Genomic DNA, 13,430 nt, shown 5'->3' with positions numbered 1-13,430 from the left:
TTTTATTATGTATACAAGGATATTGACAATATAATACCTCCTCATACCTTGGGTGACGCATATTATCAATTAAGAACTTCCATTTTAAGACTTCATAAAAATAAGAGAAAAGGTCCAAGTAATTTTTTCAAAGAATTAAAATTAGTCATTCTTGAAATTACCATCACAAACGGACAAAGTAATTGAAAATTTAATGTTTTCATTTATCTCAAATTTCTATTCCATCAACTATTTTAATTTTATATTCAAATTAAATCCAGTTCTCAAAAACATATAAAAGAAAAGGTTAATGTTCATGAAAACCTCTCAAACAAAGTATTCATCTCTGGTAGGACATCCCCTCCAGCACAACTACTCCATCATTGCCTTTTCGTTTGGGAAACCTCTTGGACTTCGTTTGGAGTTTCAGCAAGAGAGGAAACAAAGATGGTTGCAAACAGGGTGTACTATTTCTCTTCGCACGCATCCAAACCCAGTAGAAGTCTGAGTTATCTCGGAATCAACAAAGATATTACGAGCCCAGTAGAAGTTGGATGTGGATGGAACCTCCTTTGTTGACGTATTAAGGAGATTAATTTTCATATATCTCATACTTGGACAGATTTAGATTTCATGTAGAAGAACTTTTTTTTTTTTAATCTTTTTTTCTTTCTGTTATGATAGCATTGTCGAACTCTAAGTTGCATTTTTAAGCAGGCCCAAGATTTGCCCACGGCCCACCTTACACCAGAAAAAGGTTTAAATACAATGGAATTACAGGTGTGAAAGAGCGCGTCCCATTGTTTATCAACAATTAATTCAATTTATTTAAGGTGATTCACAGTTATTACCACAATTTTAAAAAAATTAAATGGTTAAATCATTCTTTTACTTTAGTAAATCATTATATATAATACTCTCAAATTTAATTTAAATTATCTTATTGAATATAGTAAAAAATAATTCATAAACTTTTTTTCATTTAAAAGGTCAAATATTTATAATTATTTAGTGTTTTCGTATAGCATTGAATTTCCAAGGAGATCAACATTAGTTTTTTTAATAGATTGTGTAAAGAATTGAGGAATATATCAGATTTGTTTATGATCCACGTTATTTTAAAAATAAATAAATTTCGAATTTATCCTAAAATATTTATTAATACTTATCTTTATTTTTATTTAATCAATTAACTCTTGGATTCTAAAAAATGATATCCTTAGTCTTGGCTAAAAAAAGTTGGAAGATAATTATAACAAGAGTTATTTATATCATATTTTATTTAAAGGAGATAATTTATTGTGAAACTCATGACATTTATTAATGATAAAGAAAATTTCATCTAAATCATTACTGGATATTAAAAAATTAAAATTAAAATTAATTTTTAAACATCATACCAAGTTTACTTAATAAATTATTAAGGATCATAAGGATAAAAATTAAATTAATTCTAAAATTTAAAACAATAATCTAAATAATCATATATATATATATATATAATTTAATTTAAATTCTATTATTAAAGACTATATCCTTCCTAGTTCACCCATATTAACTTAATTTCTCATGTAAAATCCATATTGAATATGATAAACACATTTAAAATAATTTTTTTTTTTCATATTTACTAATTACCTTTTAAAGCATTATATCGCATTATATCCCTTCTTCACTTCCATGATTCCACCTATATTAACTCAATTTCTCATTTAAAATCCATATTAAAAAAAAAATATATATATATATATATATAGAATTAGGAATGACGCATAAGACCCAACAAGTTGAAATCTCCCGCCTCAAACCCTAAACTCTAAGTTATGTCTTGATTATAGACTTTCACCTTCTACTATATGGTGTCATACCAACCAATCATTAAAAATTAATTTTTAGATATTAAATATTAAATCATCAAATTATTGATATTACCTCATGTTTTAAAAGAGAGATGCTACCAATAAACCAAATCTTACTTTTTTGTCTTAGTTTTGTTGATCCCCTGATAAGATAAAACCCAACAAATGCACATAGAGTTTAAACTTTTATTAAAAAATAATAACATTATTAGAAAATCATTTTAAAATATTAAATTATTGATATTCTAGAAGTTTAATATATAAAATTAGAAGTCTAAATGATTAGTCCTTTTAATTTTATTTAGCCTAATAATAATTAAAAATAAATAAACATTGACTTATCTTTAAAGTTATAGGAAGTTCACCATCACTCATATCTCCTTTACATTTCATTTAACCTAATAATAATAGATTTACTAATAAAAATAAATAAACATGAACTTATTTTTAAAGTTAAAAGAAGTTCAACATCACCCATATTTAAAATAGTAATAATAATAAAAAAAAAATAGAAAAAGAGAAGGAAAGGAGAAATGGTAGAAAAATGAAAAGAGGATAAGCATGAAGAAATGGTGGACTGTAGAAGGCTAAAAGCTTTTATTATGGTGACTAACACGGGTCATACAGATAAAAAAAGGAAAGCAGGAAATTACAGAAAAACAACATTCCAGCAGTCTAAAAACTAAAAACCATAGACCATAGTTTACATGTGATGTTACTAAGCAATAAGAAATGGCAAGACGGTGAGCATAAAATTCTCATAACTGAAGGTTGCGGAACCAGAGAACGAGCTATCCTTCTCCTTGAATTTCTCTGTCAGCCCCTGTCACAAATAACAACACATTGTTTAATTCCAAACCCAAACCCAAAACCCACTGCTGCACTGCGCTATTGCTATTGCTATTACACACACACACCCACTTTGCTTACCTTTACCGTGAGACAGCACCTGCATGGAACAAAAAGATGATAAGTAATCAAAATCAAAATTAAAATTAAGAAAAATTCAATATACAAAAAGTTGAAACCACCTACTCAATAAAATTATCATATTCAATAGCCTTGTTTCTGCCTCCACTCTTATCAAACTTGGAAAGCAGCAAATCCAAAACCACTGGCGAAACAGCAAATCCTAGGCTCATCAGTGCCTCTCTCAGCTCCCCAGCTTCGATTTTCCCACTACGGTCCCTGTCAAAATTCTCAAATATCGCCTGACAATTTTGCAACCCATTCAAATTCATCATCCATACTCTCTATAAATAATTCCTAAATTCAAACACTTATTTACTTACCCTCCAATTCTGAAGACTGTAAAACACAGCTGTGAATTCCTTGGGGCCTGTTTTTCCATCCATTCATTCAAAAAACCATATATATATTAGTTCAGACTTCAAAGACGGCCATGGCCCACACCAACCTTTCAGTAAAGCTACTTTATCTACAAACGCGTGGAATAAATTCCAACAACACCTGTCCTACTACACCTGCCTTTGTGCATGTAATATTTGGGCACTTGGAGGGGGTATTGTGGTGATTTTAATGCTGTTTGCAAGATATTTTTTCAGTTGTCCAACAAAATCCTTAAACTAAGCTATAGACCTCTCATTTTCACGATGCTCAAAGATTGAAAATCCGAAACAGTGAACGAAACCCAAAAAACTCACCGATCTTTCGGGCGTTACTGTTGGTGAAGAGATACATGAGAAGATGAACAGTTCGGAGGCTGAACCTCTGATTGTAAGAAGACAAAGCCCCCTGCAACTCCTTATCGTCGATGAACCCACTACCGTCCTGGTCCGCCATCTGGAAGCATGCCACCACGTTGGGGTCCGTCCCCGGAGGAAAAGCCGACGGCACAAGCAACGCGAAGGGACTTCCGAACCCCGGCGCCGAAGGCGGATACCCTCCCATGGACGATGGCGGAGGTTGGTGGCTGGAGCCTCCGTGGGGCTTGTTCTCCTTAGGGGGTTTCTCTCCTGGGGCTGCGTACGGCGCCGATGGAGCACCATAGGGTGTGGCCACGGGGGCGTACGGTTGGTAGCCTTGTGGCGCCGGCGCACCATATGGAGTTGCAGAGTAAGGCTGCGCCGGCGGCGGCGCACCGTAGCCGTAGCCGTGACCTGGAGGCGCGTGTGGATATCCAGACATTTTCCTAAAAGACGAATCGAGGGTTTCTAATCGGGAGAAAGCTGAAGCCTCAAGGAGAGTTATATAGAATGGAAGTCTAAAAGTTTGGTGCTCGACCTCTAGAATATTACCAAACTGCCATTTCCTTAACGCGGATCGCGGACCTCACGGGTATGTATTATATTTATAGACAGAGCCACGGATCCACCCTCCCACGTGTCTACTGGCTGTATTTTGAAGGGAAAAAAGTCGTCGTAGAAAAATAAATAAAAAATTCTCAAACGATATAATAAAATAATAGTATATCAGTAACAGTAGAATCTTGGGTGTTGCTTCACCTACAGACCTACTCAATTAAAGGCTTCATTATTCATAATTATAATTAATTTTGAAATGGGCCGACTCTCTTCTCTATTTCCACTAGTAATTAAAAATCATCAAAATTTGGACCCACATAAATAAATCATTTTGAAATATAGAAAAAATTTAATTCTAATTTTTTATCTCTCGGATATAAATATTTTTTAATAAAATTTAAAATATTAGTATATTTATATTTTATTGATATTATAAGTTTTAAAAAATTAACATTTTAAACATTTTTTCATTATTTTTAAATTTTAATCACATATAGGTTGTATATTTATGCTAACATCATACTTCTATTATCATTGAATCACTAAAACTTATAAATATTTTTATTTTTTTTATAAAAAAAATTTGTAAATTCGATTAAAACATGAATGATGACAATCCTCAAAATCAAATTTTGTGACATCTTTAAAAATATTTGACCATCAAATAACCCACTCCATATTACAAATATTTTTTCTCAATTAAGTAACTTGTTGTTTTATTTGTTTCTCAATATCAACAATCCTAAATATTTATATTACGAGTTTGAGATATACTCCATTAATAACATAATAGAATTATAAATATTATTATTTTCTTATTATAACAATTTATTATTATTTTTTAGCAACTTTCAGTCTCTAAGCTTAAAAACTCATCGCTCTTTATGGATAATATATCATTTATTAAAGTCATACATTTCATAATATTTATCAAAGCATTGCCTATATGCCTACTAGTAATATTTTTTATAGTTTCATTAGAGTCTCTAATAACCTATCATGATGCAATTCTATTCTCTATTTTTTAACTGGAATTTAATTGTATAATGTAAAACATTTTAGAAGTTTCAAGTAGCTTTCTCTATAATGAGAAACGAGTTTAGTTGAATTTTCTAAAAAATGTTCGATTTTTATGAATCTATACATTCCATAGGATAATGATAATTTTTTTCATAGGATGATTAAAAGTTTTGCAGTTAATTTTATAGTTTTTATATATCATTTTAAGTCATAATAGCACCCACGGGAGAGGTGTGGGATAATTATATTTAATACCATATTAAAATCCTTGAACAAAATCATAGGATTTAAAAATATGATCAATATTTTTAATATTTTAATGGAAAAAACGACACATGGTTCAAATTTCCAACCTTCTATCGATTAAAAAATCATAAATAGGAAAAACATCTCTATAACCTGAAATTTCGCGTTTTCTTTCAAGGTTTAACCTGTAACATCTGAATACAGTTAGGGTTATTTATGTACGTTTCAAATAACTGCGACCATTGAACCGTAACATCTGCTAGTCCACGTTTGTGGGCATAAGGATAGTTGTATCACTTGTATGCCACGTGTCCTAAAATGGTATGACTCGGTCGTAGTTGACTTTTCTTTTTCCTTTTCTTATGAATTAAGGCGAATGCTATATTCTTCAACACTTTAATCATTAAATAGAAAAAAATATATATATATATTAAAAGATAAACATGAAAGGTAATGAAAATGTGGATCGGGTTGAATGTAACTTAGGTATTTGGATATTTATTTTTTATTGATGTGTAGATGTTATTAAGTATTAAGTTATTTATTTTAATTAATATTTAAATTTTATTTATCAAAAGTGATTCAAATTATCTCCCTTATTTTCTTTTGCGTGAGTTTTTACATAAAAAATGAACAATCAAAAGCCTGAAGGTACAAGTTTTTGAGCCATTTCAAATTTCAAAATTATTTTCATTTTTTAAATAAGTATTACAAATGTATTTAACAAGTTATTTTTAAAAACGGGTTTAAAAAAAAAAAAAAAAAAACAAGAAATCTGTTTAGATAAGTTGTTTTTTTTTGGCATTGTAAAAACATTGCAAATTCAATTTACAAATTATAAATTCAATTTAATTCAAGTCTTATTAAAAAATAAAATAATTTTGTAATTACAAATTAAAATAAAAAATTATAGTAAAACATGAATAATATAATTATAATAAAATCATAAATTAAAAAAAAAAATATTATCTTAGTATATTTTAGAAACATAATGCAGTTTTTTTTTGTTAAAAATGAATAATAGTAATTTATAATAATATTTTATTTAAAATAAATAATGAATAACATGTAATTTTTTTAATATATAAATGATTCAAGTTTTCATTTCATATACACATTTAGTACTCAATTATGAACATAATATTGTAAAATATTTTAATTTAATCTATAATTACTTAAATCATTTTTTTGAATTCAAAATTATTTATAAATTTTTTAAACTATTAAATAATTAAAATTATTAATTATGTCTTACTTATTTTATAATTTATTTACCTAAACATATATTTGTGTGAACAAAATAATAATGTTGTCATGACTCATAATATATCAGTTTTGATTTATTATTTTTTTAATGACCCTATCTATAAAAAAATTTAAGTTTTTAATTATTTAAAAAAATAAATAAACTCATTAATAGAATTAATACAAAGTGTCACTTGATTTCAAGTTGATTTTTATAGTGAAAAATTTTATGAAAATATAATTATACACAAAAATAATAATAATAATTGAGTCATTATAAATCAATTTTTATCCATAAATTCATAGAGTTAATGAGTTATTCACTAAGTTTCGAATTATTTTTAAAAATGACTAAACTTGTCAATGAATCAAATAAATTAATTTTTGTTTTATCTTGGAGTTTAATTGCCTAGTTAAAAAAAACTAGAAAATAATGATTTTATGTAAAAGAAAAATATTTTTGTCCAATTTTTGTCCATAAAATTATGGTATTAAGTGGATCATTATTTGAGTTTTAATTTATTTTTAAAAATTATTAGACTCATTATTGATCGAGACCAGTTTTTATCCATAAATTTTTTATATTAATAGGTTTATTATTTGGGTTTTAAATTATTTTTAAATGTTATTATACTTATTAATGAATTTAGCATATTAAGTTGAAGTTTATTTGTTTAATAAAAAATTTGTAAAAATACGCTAAGACATTTAATATAAATATTGGTTTATTGCATACTAATGTTATCTAGTTTTATGACTTTTTAGTATTAAGTAAATCAGTTTTTGAGTTTTGAACTATTCTCAGTATTACTAATGTTATTAAAAAATTAACAAAATTTATATATAAAATACAATTTCATTTTAAATTTATTTGGTTAATGAAAAAATTTGAGATGAGTTAAAAGAAATTCAAAAAATTATTTGTAATTTAAATTATTTTAGTATAGATATTAGATTGTAAATAGTGAAAGAGAATAATATAATGTTCAATTTTATTTGTTTTTTTATAATAAATTTTTAATGTTTTTCTTTTATTTTTAAAAATAGTAAAAACCAACTTTTACTTATTCTTTAAAAATTGTTATTTATTTCATTTATATTTTTAAAAATAGTTTCTAATAACAATGACCAAACAGTGTTAAAAAAATTTAAAAGCAACTCTCTATTTTTAAAAATAGAAAATTGTTTTCAAATCAATTTAACCAGATAAATATATTTTTATTTTAAACATTAAGAAATAATATATATTTCATTTATTTTATTTATTTTATTTTACAAACTAAATATAATATTTCATTAAAAACCATATTATAAGTATATGTATTTCTTATTAAATATGATATCTTGTCTTCTCTTATTCCTACAATTAAATATAATTTATGGATTTATTTTATCTAAATTAAATTACTTTTATTATATTAAATTCATAATTGAATAACGATTCATGAACAAATTTAAATATAAATTTTCTTAAAAAACAATAGAAAAATAATAAAAATCCAAGTCTTTAATGGTTATTGGCCTTTGAGTCTTTTTGAATCTATTATAAATTTCATCCATTGAATATTGATTGGGTTTGATGTCTTGAGTTTTATTTGGATTTTCAGTGAGAATTAAATTTTTTAAATTTTGTAAATAAGTTCTTTGTATTTCTTCATCTTGAATTTTGTCTACAACATCAAAAAATATTTGCTTATCTACTTTTGAAGATATTACATTTATCTTTTTGATTTCTTTTGGATTTTCTATCTTTGTTGTTTTTGATGTTTCTGTTGATGTTTTTGTTTTTGTTTTTGTTTTTGTTTCTGTTTCCTCCACCTCTCCCGGGGCAGAAGAAAACAAAATTTGATTAAATTTTGTTTCACTTGATTCTTCTTTTGATTCTTTACTTGACTCTTCTGGATTTGGTTTTTGTTGTTCTACCAATTTTTTATTATGTGGAGAATTTTCTATTGCTTTTCTTGAAGTTAATGTTGCAATTCTTTTAAGGGGTTTCCTATATTTGAAAAACCAAAGGAAAAAAGGAATAGTCATTTTAACTTGTTGCATATATTTTTCATATTGTTTTCTTAATGCATTTCTAACTTGAGGAGGAAGTTGTTGAAAATAATTTCTTTTTGCAGTATTTTCAGGAGAAAAATAATTTGCTTTAATTAATTCTACTTCAGGAACAAAAGGATTTCTTTTAATGTATCTTTTCCTAATGATATTTATGTTTAAAGGAGGTTTATCATGATAGAAAATTTTTGACTCAGACTCTTCTTCAAAAAGAGAAATTTCAGGAACAAAGTTTGAACTATTTTTTAGTTGATTTTCTATTTGATTTAATTCTTCATTAAATTTTGAATTATTAAATTTTATGTGATGACACCATGATGATGCAGCTAATGATGCAGCAGGTAATGATGCAGATGATGATGCAGTAGATGCATTTGAAAATCTCATTATCTTATATGAAGAACTTTCTAAATTATATGCAGAATTATTTAATGCAGATGCAGAACTATCATGGGACCTAAGAGATCTGGAAGAACTATTTCTACTTAATTCCCTAATAATATTACTCATTGTCACAGAAAATAATCACAATTTTATCCTTAATCAATTCAGATAATTTCCTGAACAGGGACCACCACAAGCGGATCAACACGGGACTTACGCTCCTTCTGCCCTTAAACACCGCTTATCACAGGCTGACCAAACCGTTCACAGGAAATTCAACCCGAACTAAGTCAGGACTAAATGTGCGATTAATCACTGTTCCAACTCGTAACACCACTCGGTTCTCAAGCAGAAAATGGCTCTGATACCATTTGCTTTAATGACATTAAAAAACTTTTTCAAATGAATAAAATGTTTTTCTAATGAATCAGAAAATACTAAAACATCATCAATATACACAATTATGAATTGAAAATGAGGATTGAAAATATCATTCATAATATTTTGAAATTCAGAAGGGGCATTTTTGAGACCAAAAGGCATGACATTCCATTCATAATGACCAAAAGGGACAGTAAAAGCAGTTTTGTATCTATCTTCTTCTCTAATTTGAACCTGCCAGAATCCTGATTTCATATCAAATTTTGAATAAATGACAGAACTATGAAGTCTTTTAAGTAAATCTTGCTTATTAGGAATAGGGTATCTTATCCATTGTAATACTTTATTTAAAGGTTTATAATTAATGACTAATCTAGGTGCTCCTCTTTCTATCTCAGCAGCATTTTGAACATAAAAAGCGGCACAACTCCAAGGAGATTTTGAGGGTCTAATTAATTTCTTTTTTAATAATGAATCAATTTCTTGTTTACAATATTCTAAAAGTTTTTCATTCATTTGAATCGGCCTAGCCTTAGTAGGAATTTTGGACTCATCAAAATTTTGAATGTAAGGCAAACTTATCTCATGTTTCTTTCTTGACCAAAAAGCATTAGGAAGATCAGAACAAATTTCATTTTGAAAAAGATCTTGATTCTCTTTAATTTTCTTTTGAACTTTATCTTCTAAGAGTTGTTCATCTACCTTTTTATATTGAATTTCTTTTGATAGATAATTTATATGAGCTTTCTTTCTTTGAATTAAATTTATATTCTTGTTTATTGAATCACTTTGAACTTGATGCATTTCTTTTTTAGTTAATGGATATATAAAGGGAAAAAATATGGTATTTCCTAATATTGTAGTTTTGACACCTTCATCATTTACTTGAAAAGGATAGAGTAAGGTAATAAAAGGGGTTCCTAATATTAAAGGTTCAGACATATTTTGTACTAAAATAAATTGAGTTCTAAAACAATAATTATCTTGACATATATGAACATTTTGAAGTTTATATTCTATTTCTAATTTTCCTTTATTAGCAGCAAAAAGTTCTTGTCCTGTTTTTTCATAATATTTAGTAGGAATTATTCCTTCTTGAATACAATTCATATCAGCTCCTGAGTCTATTAATGCTACTATTTCTATTTCAAAATCTTCAACTATGAGTTTTACATTTGTATACCATCTTTGAAAATCTATTTTTGATATTGTATTTATAAATGATTCTATAGGAGTTATTTTATTAGGTATTATTATTCCTGGTTCTTGGTTTTCAGAAGTTTCATCTAAATCTTGTTTATATTGTATTACGTTTCTAATTTGTTCATTCTCTTGTTTTATTTGATCATTTTCTAATTTTATTTTTTCATTATCTAATTTTAATTGATTTATTTGACTTTTTATTTCTTTTATTTCTTCTTCCAAGTCTTTAATGGTTATTGGCCTTTGAGTCTTTTTGAATCTATTATAAATTTCATCCATTGAATATTGATTGGGTTTGATGTCTTGAGTTTTATTTGGATTTTCAGTGAGAATTAAATTTTTTAAATTTTGTAAATAAGTTCTTTGTATTTCTTCATCTTGAATTTTGTCTACAACATCAAAAAATATTTGCTTATCTACTTTTGAAGATATTACATTTATCTTTTTGATTTCTTTTGGATTTTCTATCTTTGTTGTTTTTGATGTTTCTGTTGATGTTTTTGTTTTTGTTTTAATTTTCTTAGAGTCATTCCTCTGCTGTCAACAACTTGTAGTCATCAGCTCTCTGTAATCAAGGTATATTTTCAATAAACAATATTTTCAGATTCAAATATTTGTGTTATTATGCTTAAATTTCTGCAATAAATTAGACAGTATTAGACATTAAATATTTCTGTTTTTATGCTTGGAGTTAATTAGACAGATTTAATTACTGCGTGCACGAACTGTTGTATGTCCTGGGTGCAAATGGTATCAGAGCCATTTTCTGCTTGAGAACCGAGTGGTGTTACGAGTTGGAACAGTGATTAATCGCACATTTAGTCCTGACTTAGTTCGGGTTGAATTTCCTGTGAACGGTTTGGTCAGCCTGTGATAAGCGGTGTTTAAGGGCAGAAGGAGCGTAAGTCCCGTGTTGATCCGCTTGTGGTGGTCCCTGTTCAGGAAATTATCTGAATTAATTAAGGATAAAATTGTGATTATTTTCTGTGACAATGAGTAATATTTTTAGGAGATTAAGTAGAGGTAGTTCTTCCAAAACACTTGGGTCTAATGATAGTTCTGCATCATCATCTGCATCATCACTCACTCAAAATATAGTTAATAGTCAAGAAATAAATATTGCTCAAATAGAGAGTCAACTTCATAATTGGTCAATTCCTCACATGAAAATTAATACAATATATCAACAAGGAAATTTTGAATTTAATCAAAATTATTCAATAAAAACTGAAGAAAAAACTATATCTCTTAATCAAAATTTAGAAAGTCTTCAATTGTTAAGTCAAAATACTATTAATCATCATAGGAAGAAATTCAATTATATTCATATAGGATTAGTTCAAGTTGCTATAAAACCTTTATTTAGGCTAGGATTAGATATTCCTGTATTTACATGCCTTAGAGATGCTAGATCTATAAATTTTACTGATTCAATACTTAGCATGATAGATTCAAACCTTGCTAATGGTCCTATTTATTTTAATTGTTTTCCAAACTTTTCTATGAACATAAATGATCCTAGTATACTTTCTAGTTTAACTTTAAATATTAAAACTAAAAATATGAATTTTGTAGAAAAAGCTCAAACTATAGCAATAATTTATAGGATATATTATAAAGTCATGACTACTCAATTAAATCCTAGAGCCATATGTCAATCTGTCAAGGATGAAACATTATTATTACAATATAATCCTAATAATACCCAAGCTTTTGTTCCTAAGAAATTAAAATGGAATGAAATTACTCAAGGGAGTCAATGGGAATTAAAAGATTTAACTCATCCAAAACCTATTAAACCTTTAACAACTCCTTCAAAAATTATTCAACATACTGATGGTACTATTCAAATAGAATTTTCTCCAGCATCTAGATATTCTTTCAATCAAGATTTCGTGTCTTCAAGACCTTCTACTTCAAATGCTAGCTTAAATAGTGTCAATTTTACTCCAAAAATTCCTATTCCTGTTTATCAACAAAATGAATCTCCTCCTGTGTCTCCTACTCATTCAGATATGTTTCCTAATCAAGTCAACATAATTCATAAGAAAAATTACAAAAAGACTCCTTTTACTCCTAATATAGAATGGATAAAATCAGATTATTTTTCTCCTAAAAATGATTCAAAAAGAGTTTATTTTCAAACATTTCCTCCTCAAACTAGAAATGCACTAAGAAAACAATATGAAAAATATATGAATCAAAAGAAAATTACTATTCCCTTTTTCTATTGGTTTTTCAAACTTAAAAAACAAAGAAAACAAATTATAACTTTAAGAGATAAAGAAGGACACCAATTAGCCTTAAAACACTCAGAAAATATTCAAAAAAGAATTTTAACAATAACCTCAGAATTAGGTTCACAACCACCCTTAAATAATCATCAATTCAATTTTGACAATAATTCAATTTCTGCATCACCCTTTAAAATTCCAAGAACTAAAGATGAACAAAGTCCCATAATTTACAAAGACATTAGACAAATTCAACAACAATTAAATTATACAAATCATTCTCTTCAACATGTGAATCAACAGACAACAAAAATTTCTCAATTTTTGTTTTCTTCTGTCCCGAGAGAGAGGATAGGAGAAACAACATCAAAATTACAATTTTCTTCAAAAGTTTCTTCAACTTTATCATCATCATCATCTTCGTCATCATCATCTTCTAAGTGTTCAGATCAACCTTTTATTATTCCTATAAATGCTGCAAAATCAAATATTCAATTAGCCACACCAACAGAAATAATGTTAAAAGAAATACAAATTAGATTAGATAAACTCAATAT

At 27.2% G+C, this 13,430-nt stretch overlaps 1 protein-coding gene across 1 annotated transcript; it reads right to left on the bottom strand.

Annotated features, from left to right (window-relative positions):
• Nucleotides 1-2,517: 2,517 nt before the first annotated feature.
• On the bottom strand, nucleotides 2,518-4,019 carry LOC100248601 (EF-hand calcium-binding protein). Its single transcript, NM_001280964.1, is given in 5 exon segments — nucleotides 2,518-2,661; nucleotides 2,769-2,787; nucleotides 2,874-3,049; nucleotides 3,131-3,177; nucleotides 3,503-4,019. Coding segments are annotated over 5 exon segments (831 nt in total). The 5' UTR covers nucleotides 3,987-4,019; the 3' UTR covers nucleotides 2,518-2,556.
• Between the last annotated feature and the right edge of the window lie 9,411 nt (nucleotides 4,020-13,430).

This window comes from Vitis vinifera, chromosome 8 (genome assembly GCF_030704535.1).
Source record: "Vitis vinifera cultivar Pinot Noir 40024 chromosome 8, ASM3070453v1".
In the NCBI taxonomy this organism is placed as follows: Eukaryota; Viridiplantae; Streptophyta; class Magnoliopsida; order Vitales; family Vitaceae; genus Vitis; species Vitis vinifera.
Note: the sequence above shows the minus strand (reverse complement) of the source record. Positions and strands in the feature narration are given on the sequence as shown.